This window comes from Acanthisitta chloris, unplaced genomic scaffold, assembly GCF_000695815.1.
Source record: "Acanthisitta chloris isolate BGI_N310 unplaced genomic scaffold, ASM69581v1 scaffold5425, whole genome shotgun sequence".
Lineage (NCBI taxonomy): Eukaryota > Metazoa > Chordata > Aves > Passeriformes > Acanthisittidae > Acanthisitta > Acanthisitta chloris.
The window spans coordinates 16,465-33,379 of NW_008671959.1; the positions used below are offsets into that span (position 1 = coordinate 16,465).

The 16,915-nt window shown below is 44.8% G+C and overlaps 1 protein-coding gene across 1 annotated transcript in view; it reads right to left on the bottom strand.

Annotated features, from left to right (window-relative positions):
- Positions 1–2,600: 2,600 nt before the first annotated feature.
- Positions 2,601–16,915, bottom strand: part of BRPF3 (bromodomain and PHD finger containing, 3) — a 20,160-nt gene continuing 5,845 nt past the window's right edge. Inside the window, exons 4-12 of the mRNA XM_009074306.1 lie at positions 16,801–16,915; positions 16,107–16,419; positions 14,197–14,463; positions 13,530–14,030; positions 11,696–11,789; positions 9,187–9,284; positions 7,594–7,691; positions 5,417–5,571; positions 2,601–2,784 (exon numbers count right to left, since the gene is read on the bottom strand). Coding sequence (XP_009072554.1) covers positions 2,601–2,784; positions 5,417–5,571; positions 7,594–7,691; positions 9,187–9,284; positions 11,696–11,789; positions 13,530–14,030; positions 14,197–14,463; positions 16,107–16,419; positions 16,801–16,915 — 1,825 coding nt within the window. The remainder of the gene's footprint in view (positions 2,785–5,416; positions 5,572–7,593; positions 7,692–9,186; positions 9,285–11,695; positions 11,790–13,529; positions 14,031–14,196; positions 14,464–16,106; positions 16,420–16,800) is intronic.

Sequence of the window (16,915 nt, forward strand, 5' to 3'; positions counted from 1 at the left end):
AGATGAGAAACCCTTCCCCAGGTAGGAGACGGGGACCAGCCCAGCTGCAGGATCCATCCTGCTGCCTCCGTATCACTTCAGCTCCAGTTCCCATCTGCTGCCAAGTCCCACTGTCCATGGCCCAGCAGCATCTTAGCCCCACCAAGGGCCATGAGTACCATCATGAGATGGCATTCAAGCACTCGATTGCCATCCTCTCAGGACTATCCATCAGCCAGCCCCCACACCAGCAGGCTACTGTGCATGGCACAAGGTGGAATGCCACCCTGCAGCACCCAGCCCTGTCACCTATTGCGCCTCACCTCCAGGAGATAGCAAATGCAGGACCAAAAAAAAAACCCTCCATGTGTCACTTCCTATTGTTGCTCTTTGAAGGCTTTCTCCCTCTGTGTGGCACAACTGAAAGGAATAAAAGCCATCATGGTAAGTGACGGTCTAGATTCCAGGACACTAGCAAGGAATAACTCTTTTTGAGGGTGGTGGGATTTTTGTATACATTAGAACATTTATTTCTCAGAGAGAAAATATAGTCTCAGACAGTGAGATTATAGTAGGTAAAATTAGCTTTTTTTTCCTTTACAAGCATAGATTTTCTTATTACTTCTTATACCATCTGATATAAACAATTCTAGAAAGCAAATAAACTCACTTTCTACAATAAATAGAGCAATCTGTGCTTTACAGCAGGCTGGCAGTAACATTTAGGTTCTGTTAGCAACAGCAGGATATTAGCCAATTCAAATTCTAAAATGTCATTTCAAAACAAAACAAGAAAACCCAACTCCCAAGACCTCAAAACATATACACAGATCACAAGTCCACAGCTGAGCTATCAGCTGGAAAAGTGTATGTTCTGTTAAATAAATTACACTTTGTGCATCTAAAAGACCCAGTGACACAACTAAGGACTTCAAGAATGGTGACAAAAGGTCTAAATAATTTAAAGTAATATTTTACAATTATATACACAACATCCTTCCCTAGCCACACTCCATAGGCATTATTATCCCTATTACTATCTTTACAAAATCCTGTGTCCTATCTCTATATGTTACAGGAATCTTAAAATTCTGTAAAATGCAGTTCCATGTCCCAGTGTATAACTGGGATCTTAAAAAGTAGACCAAGTAGAAATGGCAGTGATTACTCCCCACTATTCATTATTATTAATTAATTTTGCTCCACATTCTCTTCAGTATGAAAAAGTTAAAATAATGAAAAAATATTGAGTTAAAAAGCAAAATGATGACATTCAGTCTACACTCTTGCTCTGCACCTTTGGTTCTTTAAAATGGGAAAGCAAAAAGGGATACATGACAGAACAGCTCAGAGAAATCATAAAGTCCTTGGCTAATAGAAAAGATTTTGTCATCAAGTTTACAAACAGCAGTTTGTCCCTGTTTTTGCAATGCAACCCCCAAGAAACAAGGATTGTCTGCAGAGCTGGGTTTACTTGGCTTCTAATGGATGACAACACTGGAGACTCACACACAAAGGAAAGGGTATGTGTGTAGGGGAAAAGGCAAAACAGCAACATGGTTGTGTGCTCTAGTTAGTGTTTGGTTTCAATCCAAACTGAATCAATGGAAAACATTAGTGAGACAGAAACGTGGAGAAGAAAAATGGAAGAGGAGCCTTACACCAAATGTGCATAAACCACCACAAAAGATGTTTCGCCCTCCAGCCCTGATCAACCTCAGTGCCTGCAGAGCTGCTCCAACTCATTAGACATCTCCAAAATTACTTTTACATCTTAAAAAAGTTAACTTTGCTTAGATTCTGTACTGAACTAAGTCATGATATGAAATGTTACTGGAACAAGCAGAGTCACAGAAATCAGAATTTAAATGTGAAACTACAAAACAAATTTCTAGGACATACCTGTACACACAGATCAGATAATTTGCTTCTCAGCTTTAAAGCGCTGTGCATCTGTGCCTGTAACTGTGTTCAGTGCAAGGGAAAGGTTACCAAAGTATCTCAAGCTTTTATAAGTGCAATGAGAGAAATCTAAACATGAAAACACTATGTACACAGGCAGGAGAATCATGATGCGAATTCCCAGCTACAATTTTGCAGGTTTTTATGTCAAAGGACAGTGTCATTAGAAAAAAAAAAAGGAAAGTGATAGGCTAAATTTGGCACAAGAAAGTTCAATTGGGGGGATCTCTGTAGAGGATTCTGGTTTGGTTAGTGACAGGTTCCCAGGAATTACTCTGGGCTGGCCAACACCTTAACAACCCTGGCAGCACAGAGAAGGCAGGGGTGACAGAGGGTGCATAAGGTCCAAACATCCAGGGGCTGCACTCTGCTCACTGCGTCGACTCACCTTCGCTCCCGTCGCCTGTCAGCTTTTCCTAACTACCTTAACTCCTGGCCCTGTAGAGTATACATTTCATCTCCTGCCAGCTCTTCAGCAAGACACATTCAGAAAGAAGCTGGACAAGGATTTTTTGGCACATTTCGGGGTACTTCAAGGAGTGCTGACAGTGGCTGGGAATGGTGTTCCCCCACCAGTCAGTGCATGAGATGATTGCCCACTCTACTGATGCAACAAGCATGGGGTCTGGAGGAAAAGGAGGCCTGGCCACCCCACTCCCTTACAGATAACTGGGTGTAACAAAGGGATGATCTCCCTGTACACGGCTCATGTGAATCATGGCTCGATCGTATGCCACCTGCACAGACTTGCGGATGCTGGTTTTTCGTCCTTCCATCATCTTTAACTTGTCCACTGTGTCATCAACACCGAGGGGATAGACTTTGTCACGTGGAAGCCACTGCCTGCAGTAAAGAGCGCAAAGCCCCGTCACCAAGGCCATCGAGAGGGAAAAACGGGGAAAGAAGAGCAAACAAATCCCAGAGGCCTGTTGGCCTTGCGGTGCTATGCCTGAGCAATCTGCAGGAGCATGACTGCTCCAAGGTATCTGGTGCTCATACCCCCTGCATGACCACTACAGGCCAAGGACATTCTCCCATGAGGTTCCAACACACGTCTGAGTGCTCCAGCTCCTCAAACTTTCCCCACATATCTCAGCAGCAATTAGTCACTGGCTGTCATCTACCTCCCGGGAGCAGTTAGGCTCGTGTAATGTATTTGTTTATTACTAACATCCCCCCAACACTGCTACAAATGTTTAAATGCCTGCATTTGACATAGAAGAACCACCTGTAGCTGGAATGCCTTCTGAGCACATGGAGTCCTTGCTCAAGGCTTTCAATGCTCCTTGGAGCTCCAGGGGAAACTTGGAAATTCCTGTGTTCCAAAGAGCAGCAAATACAGGGACTTCCACAGTGGGAAGTAAGTTTTTATCCCCAAGAAAGCTCTGTCTTGCTCCAAGAAGCTGTAAGCATCAGAGTTTAGGTGGGTACAACTATCTTAGTATCATCCAGAAACAGGCAACTTCCAGTTGACAAGTCCCAAGCCCAGGCTGACCCCAGTGAATGATTTAGGTTGCAAATGCCTTGTCTATAGCACTCTAAGGAACGTGCCATCCATCTTTCCTAATGAAGTCCAGCCCCTAGGGGCTCAACCTCAGCCACTGCTAGCACATTTCAATGCATCTCCCAGCCAGCCAACATGGCAACTCAGGGCAGCTCAGCTTATCTTCAGCACAAAGATGACTGACCAATTTCAGTCTTTATGACCCTTCTGCAGCATCACTGAAGTCAGTAGAAATTTGATCTGACACTATAGGAGAGGTTTCTAGGACTTTCCTGAGGTGCCTTAACTTCCCACAAATCGTGAACAAGGCTCTAAGTTGCCACTTAGAAGTGTAAACATGCAGCAAAGCGTGTATTCAACAACAGCAGGGCAAAGTCAAGGTCATGCTTATTTTTATTGGGAAGGTAGTTTAAATTACAAGCTTGGATTTAGGTTTTTCAAAACTTATGTCTACAGCAACAGGAAGCACGGCACTGCCATTGATTTTCTGCTAAAATCATCAGTTCCTCTTTGAAGAACATGCCCTGTATCATTTGGTTCTGCTAATCAGGAACAGTGAAACAATGATGTAGTGTACTAAAAAAAGAGCGTCAGGAGTTCATCTCTGGACAACTGTTCCCCAGAGAACATGAACATACCCATCTCAGCTTCCCAAGGAGGTGGCATATACTTTTATTTTGCCTGTGTCTCATCTTGTCTCTATCTCTTCAGACTGCAGAAAACACTGCAGAAGCCCAAAAATGTAGGAGGAAACCCTCCCCCTTGCTGCTTTGCACTGCTGTGTGTTTGGCTCTGCTCTATCCCCATGGTGCACCTTCCCTCCAGCCCTGACACCACCTTTGGGCAGCGTTTGCCTCCTTCCTCCAGGCCCTGGCCCTTCCCTCATCTCACGCTTCTCTGCGCTTCCGAGAAAGAATGCCAGCAAAATCCTTCCCCGGGAGACTGAGAAGGGCTCTTGAAATACCATGAGGCTTCTTGTAAAACTCCTGATACATAATTTTATAGAGGCAGCAGAAGAAAAGGCAAGCCCACCTCTCCTCTGTTCTAATGGCATTCCAATAGTCCAGCATCTGCTTTGTCTGCAGCATAAGCTCTCTGGTTCTGCAATCCCATCTGCACACAGATATTAGATATTGTCTCCTGTGTGACCATTTTTTCTTGGTTCATGTTCCCATGTGGTACTTGCTGGTTAAATAATCAGCATGTGGCTGCCATCTCTTCCCCTTCCAGCATAATTCTCCAATTTTACAAGTTTCCCATTGTTTCATACACAGATTTCAAAGTCTTATTGGTATTTTAAGGCACTTCACTGGTTTATGGCTTATTATATCTGGCTGGTTTATTGTTACCACGTGAGCATGGTCAGCCACTAATACTAAAATCAGCAGATTTAGTCTGTCTGAAGCAGAACAGAAGGCCTTGAGGTATTTCACTTGCATTGAACCATGTGCTTACACCTACATTTTTCCATCTTAAACAAATATCTTGATTTGAAACCTGCAGCTACTCAGCACCTCTGAAAAAATCAGGCAAGCCTAAATATGAAACCTGGCATTTTGAAAATGTTACACTGGAAATTTTTGGCAAATCTTTTGTGCAACATTGCAACTGGCTGCTCATTCTGCTGGTGTTTTGAAGTCAAAAGATCTCTAATTAGCTGCAGATTTTGACTAGTAAATTGTCTCTTCAACTGCCTTGGTGTTTTTGTGGTGATGTGACCCCTGGATGAAGGATGCCAGACTGTTCACTGTGGAACTGTCAGATGTCATGTTCTTGAGCCAGGAAAAGCAGGCCATCTTCCTTATTTAGACTCTTCTTGACTGCTGCATGTTTAAATTCTCCAATTTTTACAGGTAACATCATCATCATCATCATCATCATAATCCATGTATGTTCCCATATATCAAAGATTCTGTTAAATCTTCCCTCTCTGCAACAGCACTCACCACAGGCCTGTCTGCACACACTCACCAGGTTCTCTTGTTGTCAAAGAAAAGGACAAGGAAGAGCTTTTCTCCTGCCTCTGTCTGTCTCTGCTCCCCCAACTTCAACACATCCATGGGTGGGACAGGGATGGGGACTCCATTGTGGAGCAAACCCTCACGCGGCATCTTGGGATCGATTATCTAGTGACATAGGGAAAGGATATTTAACCACAAAACCCTTCAAGTAATGAAGAGAATAATTTTTTTCCCCTGTTCTTTCAGTCTGTCCAAGCTAGACAAGTAAGTCTACTTTGGATGGGTAAGCAAAATTGCTTATTCTGTTTCAGTGGCTCTTGTAAAAAATTTTTCCTGTCCTCCCATGGAAGGGAAGCCAGTCAGTCCAAAAGCCAGGCACCCAGTCTTACAAAAGGGAAAGGACACCAGTGTGTGGTTCTGTGTGGCTGTAGATGCATTTACACTAATTGGTAATTTATTACAAATTCAATATTGTCATGTTCAGCAAAGGATTTCCCTCACTCACTCTAAACTCATACAGTAAATGTAATGCTGTACTCCACAGCCACAACATGATTTCGCAACAGCTGCATTCTGAACAGCTCAGTTGACTTCAGCAGCATCACTCAGATTTACACTGCCATTAGATCAGAATCAGGCCCAGTATTTGGAGACAGTCAGTTAACAAGCAGTTCTGGCTTTATCAAGCTAGGGGAACACAGACTATAGTAATTTTGAAGAGAAGAAACAAGAGATGCATCGATTCTCCCCATATAAAGCAGAAATGTCAGTGTCCAACATTTGTGCTATGTGATCACAGGAGGAGAACAAAGCAGCAAAGAGTGAATGCAATAATCAATCTCTTCTTCTTTGCATCCTAAGAGCTTGAAAAAGTAGCTTGCCTTTGACATTGGCTATCTGTAGGAATTTATTAAGACACTTTACCACCAGAACAGGTAGCTACAAAGAAAAAAAAAGCCTTTTTTTTGGAGGCAATCTCTATTTCAGTCCCTTCTAAAGCACAGTTGAACTCTGGCTGTAGCCACACGGACAACTAAAAATGCTTTGGCTGGCCAAGTTAGCTAGTAGATCCATAGCTGTTTCCTTCTCTGGGCTCCCACTTAAGAGTAAGAGCATGGATGAGTGTCACGCTTTCAGCAGAACTTGGCACTTTTTGATGGCAGCAGAACTGTGCTCAGCCACAGCCAGGCATGCAAGCTGTGTCAGCTTACACCCAGTTTCACAGCTCTGCTGCTTGGATGCAGAGACCCCTCTAACTTCTGTGATGACTACACTTGCCTTCACCCCTTACAATTTCTCAGGAGTCACAAGAGCCGCCTGTGCTTGCCATCCAAACCATAAAGGTTACACTTAAGGAGATGGCTGCAGCCATGCAGAAATTACATGGAGCAGAGACAGCAGAAAAAGCCACATCTCAAGGAATATATTTTAAAGTAGTGGAAATAACAAAACGTAGTCAGCCTATGTCATGTGCTTACTTATATACTTACATCAGCAATCTCTGTTGACAACTTAACAAGCACTTAAATGCCTGCGCTGGTACTGGCACTTCCTAGCAACAGTTGCATGCCATGTCTTGCTTTGAAATCGAGTGTGGTGCTCACTGAAGCCAGGTTTATGGATTTCACATTAACAGACAAATATCCAGAGACAGGTAAGTATTAAGGAAATACCATTCAAAGGACTAGGTGCAAATGCATGCATGTATTCTCATATTTACATGGAACATACAGTTATTGCAAGAGAATATATACATGACAGGGCCAGCTGGGCACCTACATATGGAGTTGTACTCATTATACAGGAAAATGTGTGGGCAGTTAGACACCAGTGGAACCTGGTGCGTGCATTTATAAAATTTCAGTCTTCTCATGCCAACAGTACTCATTACTTTCCCCATACCTGAGGACAGGAGAGAGGAGAGAAGAGAGAGAGGAGAGAGGAGAGAGGAGAATTGGAGGAAAGATCTCCTATCCCTGGCAACGAGAGACCAAGGTTTTATGAATCCTCTGCAATGCTCTGAAACAATGAGCATAAGGAAAATTAACTGTGCAAAGGGGGGAAAAAAAAAAGCACACATTGCATTATTTTGGAAAGTTTTCTGTGTGATTATACCGCACGCTAGCATTGTGTTCTGGGCTACCTGTGCTGCAAGTACAGGTTGTGAGAGAGCAACAGGGTACTTACCAAGGCAGGGTAGGAAGGATAGCCACGGCACTTGGCCCACACGAGCTCTAAGGGCTCCAGCTCAGCCTGACTCTCCAAGGACATCAGGAGAGTCCTGCCTAAGGGACAGGAGGAGACATGGCTTAGGAGGACTATTACTAGCAAGAGGATCATGGTAACACAAGAAACCACACTGTCATTTAACCCAGGCATGATGGCCTGCATTGTCTCAGTAGCAATCAGCTAAAACAGATGAACTACGTCTGTACTTAAAACATACTGACAAAACAAAATGGAAAGCCACTTACTGTTTGTACCTGTATGTATTGGGCGTCCAAATGAGAGGGGATATGACACACATCTCATCTGCAGTAATTTTATGATAAAATTTAGCATGCACCGAGCTCCAGCCTGGCCATGGTGAATGCCCAGCCTTCATTATGTTCTGTCAGTACAGGCATGTTCAGCATTAAGATAAAGCCACAGTCTCCTAAATCATGGATCCAAGTCTATGCATGCAAGTAGCTTCACATGAACTCTTCAATATGGACATACTAATTAAATTGAGTCACTGAAATCAAATGGCTATATAAGAGATGGATTTGGTCATAGACATGAATGGCGAATCTGCCTGGACCTGGAAAAGGAGTGATCTTCATTAATGCAACTCGTATAGCAAGTAGTGCTTGCTCTAGGGGAAATGACCAAATGTTGGCATTGAAAACTGAATCTAGAAATTGCTAAATACAACCCAACTGAGCACCCTGCCACGATGGATCTGATGTTCTTCTCCACTATTGCACTCCGGATGTATTCTTCCATTATTGAAATTATATTTTAAAACACAGAATTGTCTCACTGATCTAATGCTCATGGTACCAGCCCCACTCTGTAAACTTATCTCCAAGGCAGACTGCTGAATGTACAAGACCCATAATAATAATGGTTTCCACAGAGCCAGGACAATAGCCAGCACACAGGAGCTGCACAGAAGGGCACAGGCATACCAGGGCGTCAAAGCTGAATTCTAATTTCAGCATAAACCTGCAATAACTCAATCACTGACACACCATAAGAAAGACAAGAACCTGGTTGTGTGAGTGCTGGAAGAATGGTGTAGTGCTCTGAGTAGTTATTAGCAACTTTAAGGACATATAGCACAGTCTGACAAAGAAAACTTTGTTACAAGACCTTGAAAGCAGTGATAGCAACATAAGAGGGGAACAGCCATGAAGTCATCTCCAGAGAGACCCCTCTTATAATTATGATTTACTGTTTGTATTGCAGCATCATTAAAGAGAACTAGTCCCAAAGCAGAAGACAGCAACAGGCACATTACACACACCAGCCCTACAGAAAGCATCCGAGGAGAACACAGGACACATGCAATCAGCCAAGGTAAGAGCAGGAAAAATCTTTGATGCAATGATCTCAATTTGTAACAAAGCAGGTAATAATACCCAGGCAGGTCAGCAGCCTGACTGTACAACTTGGATAGTTTGTGCAGGACTGGTACCCAGTGTACTTGGAGATGCGCTCCCCCTGGTTCGGGTGGATGTCAGCCCTACGGTGTCGCGGTACCCAGAGCAGTGTGTGCTCTGCAGCAATGATCACCTGAGTTGCTGAAATCAGAGTCTCCATTCACGCCTTCCAAGAATGGCATCCGAGAAAGAGCTGGCTTCCCTCGACTTCGCTTCGGCGGCATCAAACCACTAGAACGATACAGGCATTAGGAGAAAACAGATTATCCTTGAAAACAAAGTCAAGTAAATGGATTGTCCAGCTCTGTTTAAAATACTGAAAAACTACTGCACTGGTGCATCACTGACATGAAAAGAAAACTAAATACTTGAGCAAAACGTGATCTCTTCTGGTGAAAGTGCACTGGACATCATCCCAGCTCTGCCATGAGCCAGGAAAGGGCCCAACAGAAACCAACCTGCAAACATGAGGAAGAAACACAGTAAAGACTTCACACTCGAGAGTTGATGCTTGGAGTTTGCATGAGCTAATCTAGTTGTGCATAGACTTAAGAGACAACACAGCAGACCCCTAACATGACTCCAATACACAGCTTGACTGTCTGCCTATATCTTGAACATCCTTTCACCTTATTACTACAAATATTTCAGAAAATGGACTATCTCCACCTCAAGCAACCATATTTTTTCACATATTGTAATTACTTTTTTCTTTTACAATTTTCTAATAAGCAACCCATTCTGAGTGAATTTTGTGCTCAAAAAGAAAGACTGAAGAAAAAGCAGTAAATACAGCTGTTCCTAAATAGAATAATTGTACAAGTTATCCCATGAGACATCAGCTTGGTTTTAAGTCCTTGTTTTGTGGGTGTCACATAGCTCGAATGCAATTTTTACTATGTGAATCGCTTGCAATTATTGTAATAAGCACTTATATCACACTTTTCATCTTCACAGTACTATACAAACATCAAGTCCACATGCTCCTCTGTGAATTCACATTTGTGTCCATCACTTAAAGATAGGGAAATGGAAGGAAATATGGTGGGGCCATAAGGCCAAGACATGGTTTGAAAAGCAATTTCTGGTTCCTGGTCCTGTTCTGGCAACATCCTCACCCCATCAAAGATTTCTACATGACTCAAGGACCCTCGTTTAAATGACACTACACCTATGTGCAAATCCAGGCGCTTCCTTTTGATTCGCTTCAATAATTGCAATAGTTTCTTGCAAGATCTGTACAGAGGTCATGGTAGCATCCAGCTTACAGAAAAGGCAATGGCTGAGCTGAAGGTCTGGACACACAGCCCAGAGGAGAGGAGAGAGATGAAGTGGTGAGTGTGCGTCCCATCTCAGAGAAGAGCTGGGGGTCCTGTGCCTACAAGGGGCTCAGCATGTGCAAAGAGAGATAATTTACTGGGGGCCACATGCTTCCCTTGGGCTGCCCAGCACCTGACCGTGGGGAGGTGGGATAACTGCCGCAGGGAGAAGCTCTCATGCTAAAACTGCTCCTCCAAACCCAGAGCCTTGTCCCCAGTCACAAACACAAAAGACTTTGCAAACAGATGTATAATGGAAACACTAATCAAACCTTAGCTACGAGTGCAAGAATTATACGCCTCTTTGGGCAACTAACATTTAGGATCACCCTGCACAGCAGAGCAAAGTTTTCATTTGAAAAACGCTCCTGGGATTGATTCAACCCTACTGCAGAACAATCTGTTACACAGCTAATAGTTTTAAACTGTGGCTTCAGACCTGAGAACAGGTATGCACAAGCATATGATTTTATATGCCCAACTGACATTGCAAGCTTGAAATCTTACATGACTAATTGAGCACATGCATTGGGAGGAAGCATAAAATGTCTGGACAGACTTCTCTAGTGATGGGTCATCACCCTCAGGTCATCAAAGACAAGCAGAGGACAGTGACATGTTCAAGGCACTGCAAGTATCACTATATCAACTAAGAACATCTTGTTTCTGTCTGTCCTGGATGATCTTACACATCAAGGTCAAAAGTGCTCAGCCTGCCACTCACAACATACACAAATGCCATTCTGGCATAACAGAAGTTTAAATGTGCAATGAAAGCACTGTGAAATAACTTGAGCCAGTGTTAGGAGAGCTGGACAGGTAGGTAAGACCAGAAAATGGATGTGATACCCACATATGCCTACTACAGTTGACCAAAAGATGCCAGGTGTTTGCTATAAGTCTGTTCAGTCACATTTGAAGTGCCCAGTTCTGCTTTTAAACTACTGAAAGGAGGAAAGCAACAATTCAGTAGGTGACAGAAATTCAGCTTTACCTGCAGTGCGGAACTGACAATTTCCGTTCAAGGTTTTTCCAGTTTTAGCTCTCACGAACTGCAAGGCACGCAGCAGCGGAGAGGACGCGCATGCATTGAGAAAGAGGAGTGTAGCAGATACCCACTTGCTTGAAAGATCAAGCACTGCTTTTGGGAACTGTAGCTTAAGAGGACCAGATGAAAATTTAGCTTTTTGTCTTTTAGAGTCAATACACAGGAAAGTAGCAGTTTGGGCTGGGTTTGAAACAAAGAAGCCAAAGAACAAAACGAGGGAGATTAATCCAGACACAGAAGGTGTTCTGGGGAACAGTTCTGCATGGGACACTTACCTGCAGGCTTCAAATCCCAGTCCACTGCCCAGGGCAGAGCTGCACTCGGAGTCAGAGCCACTTTCTGCATGCTTTGCAAAGCCGTTAGTCACTCCTGCCGAGAAGATGGGAACGACAGGGAATGACCCCTGAGTGCATCCCGAAGCCCAGAGCAGACACAAGAAGCCACATGACCATGGCATTCCCCCACCCAGGGACCCACAACCCCCAAGTTCCCATGGGCTCACCAAAAGTCTGACAGCCATACAAAGGGCAAATTCATGGCAAAGCCACTGTAATTTTTTCCAGCTGTAAATACGGAATTGCCACAAGGAGCACATTTCTGGGAAACACGTTGTTATGAAAATCCCAATCACACTGACCTGATCCTGCAGTAACACAGACTCACTACACCAGGCACTCGCTCCAGTTAGGAGAAATCAATTTTGTTTGAAATCATGGAAGGAGCTGGAGCTTAATCACAAAAGCAGCACTGCAACTCGTAAAAAAGACAGCAGTGCTGCTTCAGCAAAGGACAAATGTCACTGCCCGTGATTTTCCAGCACCTTGCCTTTATTCTCCCTCTTTTAATTTCAGCATCTCATTCTGATCTGTATCCAATGTGGATGACAACTTTCTGCTTCAATTACTGGCAGATGAAGACAGCAAGTCACTGAACTCTTTGGAGAAGTCACTTTTGTTTTCATTAACCTGTCCTGGTAAGTCAATTCCCACATTCAATTGCCTTCCTCCCACTCTCAATTTGCTAGCAAGCTTATGACAGCCTAAAAACTATAAGATAATATTTGATGTGTGGACTAGGTCAAACCTTACAGATGGGAACTGTCCCATGATAGCTGTTCACAGAGAATTAAAAAGAAATTACAAGGTTGCCACTCAGATATTCCTTTCCTCCTGTGTTCCCAAATTTCATCTCAGTTGCTTATTCTTATTCGCAGTTCTATTATGAAAAGGAACCTGCTTAGCATTCCCACTGATTTTATTTAAACTCCAGAACTGAAGGTAGAGCCGACTTAAAAGTAATGTTTAACATCTTATCCTACATGGATGCTGCATTACTCCACACTGTGCACACTCCTAACCTAATGCATCGTTTCTACAGCAGGAAACTCTCACTGCTAAGAGTGACCAAGCCAACACAAACGCTTGCACAAGGGCAGGAATACCCACCACCTCAGAGTCTCCAGCCAGACCACTCAACAGCTCTGCAAGCAGCTGGGCATGTTGCCTGCCCTACAAAAAATGGAAAATTCTCCTATAGTAGCACTGTAGACTGGCAAAGAGAATTACTTGTGACTCTCCTGGGCTTCATCTTGGTACCTTTACATGTCTAAAATGGAGGTGAATAGAATTGAACTAAAGTTACCAAAAACAACATGTACTCCAGCCAGACCACTCAACAGCTCTGCAAGCAGCTGGGCATGTTGCCTGCCCTACAAAAAATGGAAAATTCTCCTATAGTAGCACTGTAGACTGGCAAAGAGAATTACTTGTGACTCTCCTGGGCTTCATCTTGGTACCTTTACATGTCTAAAATGGAGGTGAATAGAATTGAACTAAAGTTACCAAAAACAACATGTACAGTCAGCAGAGAAGTGAAGTGCCACTCGTTATAGATATCTTGTCTGCCCTGTTTTAGAAGCATGTGGAAGAGATGCAGCTTTCACCAGGCACATCTGGTTACGAGAACTATGTTTTCCCCTAAGCATAAAGTCAGTTGCAGGTGTGTAGCTTGGATGCAGAAGTCTTTACTCAGCCCGAGGATTTCCACTTCCTCAGCCCAATCTTGGAGTTTCCAAGGGTTCAGAAAAAAAAAGAAATCCCAAGGAATTACCTCTCTGTCCTGCCTGCCTGGGTGACTTCTCTCCATTATTCTTGCTGCAGGTCCTGCTCCGTGGCCGCTTCCGAGCTTGAAGCTCCCTGTTGGGGCAGGTAGGTGAAAGCTGCCCGCTCTGCCTGTGGTCCTCCCCATTCTCCAGGGAGCAGTCCAGTCCTCTCTGCAGCTTCACCCCGTTCTTTGCTTTTTTAAAAAGAACGGATGTCCGTCGGCCCACGCTGCTGAAGGGGGGGCTGGCAGGGGTGTCTGCAGGCGGCAAGGCCAGTCCATTGAGGCCACTGCTGGTGAGCAGCTGCTGGAAGGCTTGGCTCTCCCGCTGTAGAGCCTTCTTGTGAAAGAGCTCCCTGTCTGACACCACCGTCTTATGCAGCTGATTCAAGGACTTGCTTTCACTGACAGGTTTGAGTGTTGGAGGGTCCTGCAGAGAGTCCAGCTCTGAGAGGGAGGGTGCAGGTCCTGTGGGCTCCAGGGTGGGAGGGGGCCAGGACTTGGCATCATCTGCTAAAGGAATAAAGAATCTGCTTGAACATTTTAAAAAGAGTTATTTCCAAAACTACCAAGCCATTCCCATCTTTCACTAGGGCCACAAACAGGACAAACAGCAGGTCTTGACTGCTGACATACACTAGGGACCTGAAGTTAAAATCCTGCTGCAACCTCTCACCTTTCTCTCCTTCCTCATCTCCGTCCCTTGATGTTTTCTCCAGCCCCTGGTCCCGCAGCACAGTCTCTCCAATGGGCATGGTCTTGTTCTGCTGCTGGGCCAGCTTCTGCCGAATGGAGTTGATCTCTCGTCTCAGGAGCCGAATGCGTCGTGTTCGGGCGCCACTGGATCGCATGGTACTCACCATGTCTAGCTTCTCCAGCAGCTCCTTCAGTTGGTCCTCCGAGGAGAGGTGAGCTCGGTTCTCAGGGAGGAGGATGTTATCCACTGCATCAAAAGATATTGTAACACTCAAGGGAAGGAGTAAGACTTTTTGAAGAAGCATTTGGGACCACTGCTATGCCTCATTCCCTTAGATGCTATTCATAAACCAATTGCTTTACTCTGGGGATTTAGCAATCATTCACCTTGGAGCTTGGACTTCCTCTCTTTGTGTAAAAAGCAGCTGATTTAACCTGCGCTGCCCTTCAGTTCCCGTTACTGTCCCAGAGGCAACAGTGAAAGGATACATGTCTGCACCCCACACAAAACAGCTCATGGTCCAGGTCCTTGTCAGAAACCTATTTCATTCTCAGAAGTCAGACCACAAACAGAACTGGCCAAAACATACCATGTTTGCCTTCCCTCTGGCTCTGCTGAAGGGCTGGCATCTGCAGGAGCAGGACAGACAGCTGAAAGACGTGCTATCACACACTAACACAAATTTCATAACAGACTGTCCATCTGCACCCAAGAGGGTTCAGCATTTAGGGACCAGATGGCAGACAGCAAGCTCTGTGTGCTTGACGGCATAGGTATTCTGTACGAAGTTTAGTCAAGTTACTCAGCCAAAGCTGTGGAGCACTGATTGTCCCCCACTCTACTTTACATTGGTGCAGCCTCACCTTGAACACTGTGTGCAGTTTTGGGCACCACAATATAAGAAAGATATGAAGTTATTCAAGAATGTCCAAAGGAGGGCAATGAAGACGGTGAAGAGCCTAAAGAGGAAGACATATGAGGAACAGCTGAGGTCACCTGGTCTCGTCAGCCTGGAGAAGAGGAGACTGAAGGGAGACCTCATTGCTGTATATAAATTCCTCATGAGGGAAAGTGGAGGGGCAGGCACTGATCTCTCTGGCAAGCAGTGACAGAACATGAGGGAATGGCCTGAAGTTATGTCAGGGGAGGTTTAGGTTAGATACTGACAAAAGGCTCCTCACCCAGAAGGGTGAACTGGGCACTGGAACAGACTCCCCAGGAAGGTGGTCACAGCACCAAGCTTGCCAGAGTTCAAGAAGCATTTGGACAATGCTCTCAGGCAAAGAGTGTGATTCCTGAGGCTGTCCTGTGCAGGGCCAAGAGTTGGACTTGATGACCCTTGTGGGTTCCTTCCAACTCTGAAGATTCTGTGATTCTGTGAGCTGTATCTCACTAGGGCTGTGGGAGTGGATGTGGTCATGTTTGGAATGGAAAGTCTCAGCTAGAAGGCCTGCTTGGGTCCCAGTACTTTGGTCCCCCATCACCCTCTCCCAGCTCTCAGTGCTCCATCTAACCCAGTTGCTCTACACCTTGCCAATTTACAACAAAATGTATCAGCTTTCCCCAGAGCAAAAAACCTTTGCACCACTCTCTAAAACAGCAAGTTTGTACTACAGTCATGGCACAAATAAAAGAGCGTGGGCAGTATACAAGGTTCTTCTGAGAGAGAGATACACTAGGAAAGCTGGAGCTAAGCTGCATCTAGCTCACAGTGCCCAGCTCACCTGAAATCCCACTCTCTGAGGCTCTAAAGGAGTTACAGATATCCCCAGGTAAACAGATGGATAGGAAAATTCTTGTATGCAGAATGATGGCTATGATTTCCATGCAGGCTGAAAGACACACTCAGAACAAAAATGATGACCTGCCTGAAAACAAAAACTACTCACCATCCTCCCAAGAAAAGCGGTAAAAGTCCTCAGTTTTGGGCGACTCGGGCAGGTGAATCCCCACATCAATGTCAAAGCCAATGTTTTCAGCCTGCCGCCGTGCGTGACGCAATATTGCTCCTCCGAAGTCCCTGAGCCGGACAGCTGCTCGGTGGAAAATCGTGTCTTTAGCATTATACCTCATGCAGTTGGTAACTATCAGGTTAAAGTCTTCCTCAAACTCATCCAATGTTCGGTACAGGTGGGACTCCAGCTTCTGCCTCATGGTGGAAAAATCCATTGGGTTGGAAATGAATTCCAGGTAATCTGGAACCTAAACATATAAAACCTGTACAATTACAAAAACCATTTACTAACCAACTAGAGTGCATCCATCAAGAAAGCACTCTTAATGCCTTTGCCACTGGCAAGGGGTAGCGCCAGAAGTTCATTTCTGTGTCACCCAGTCAAGGCAGGCACATCCTTGCTCTGCAAAACATTATTTGTCCAAGGTGTGCCAAAGCTTCCAGAAACCAACGCCCTTTTTTTGGCCTGGAAGGATACCCACACCGTGAGTCTTCTTTGAGATATTCTTTAGTCCACCAGGAACTTGGGACAAGGTGGTTTGTGCTTCTAGCATTATGACAGTACATGAACCTCTGCCCAGCAACACCTCATCTACAACCCATCCGAGACCTCTAGGAAAGAGACTTGCCTCGTTCAGGTTAACCGGCTCTGTGAAGATCTGGGCAGCATCCTTCTCCTGCAGCAGATCCAGCGTTGTGCGCAGAAGTACATTGAAAGGGGTCAGCTGTAGCTCCATAGCAGCC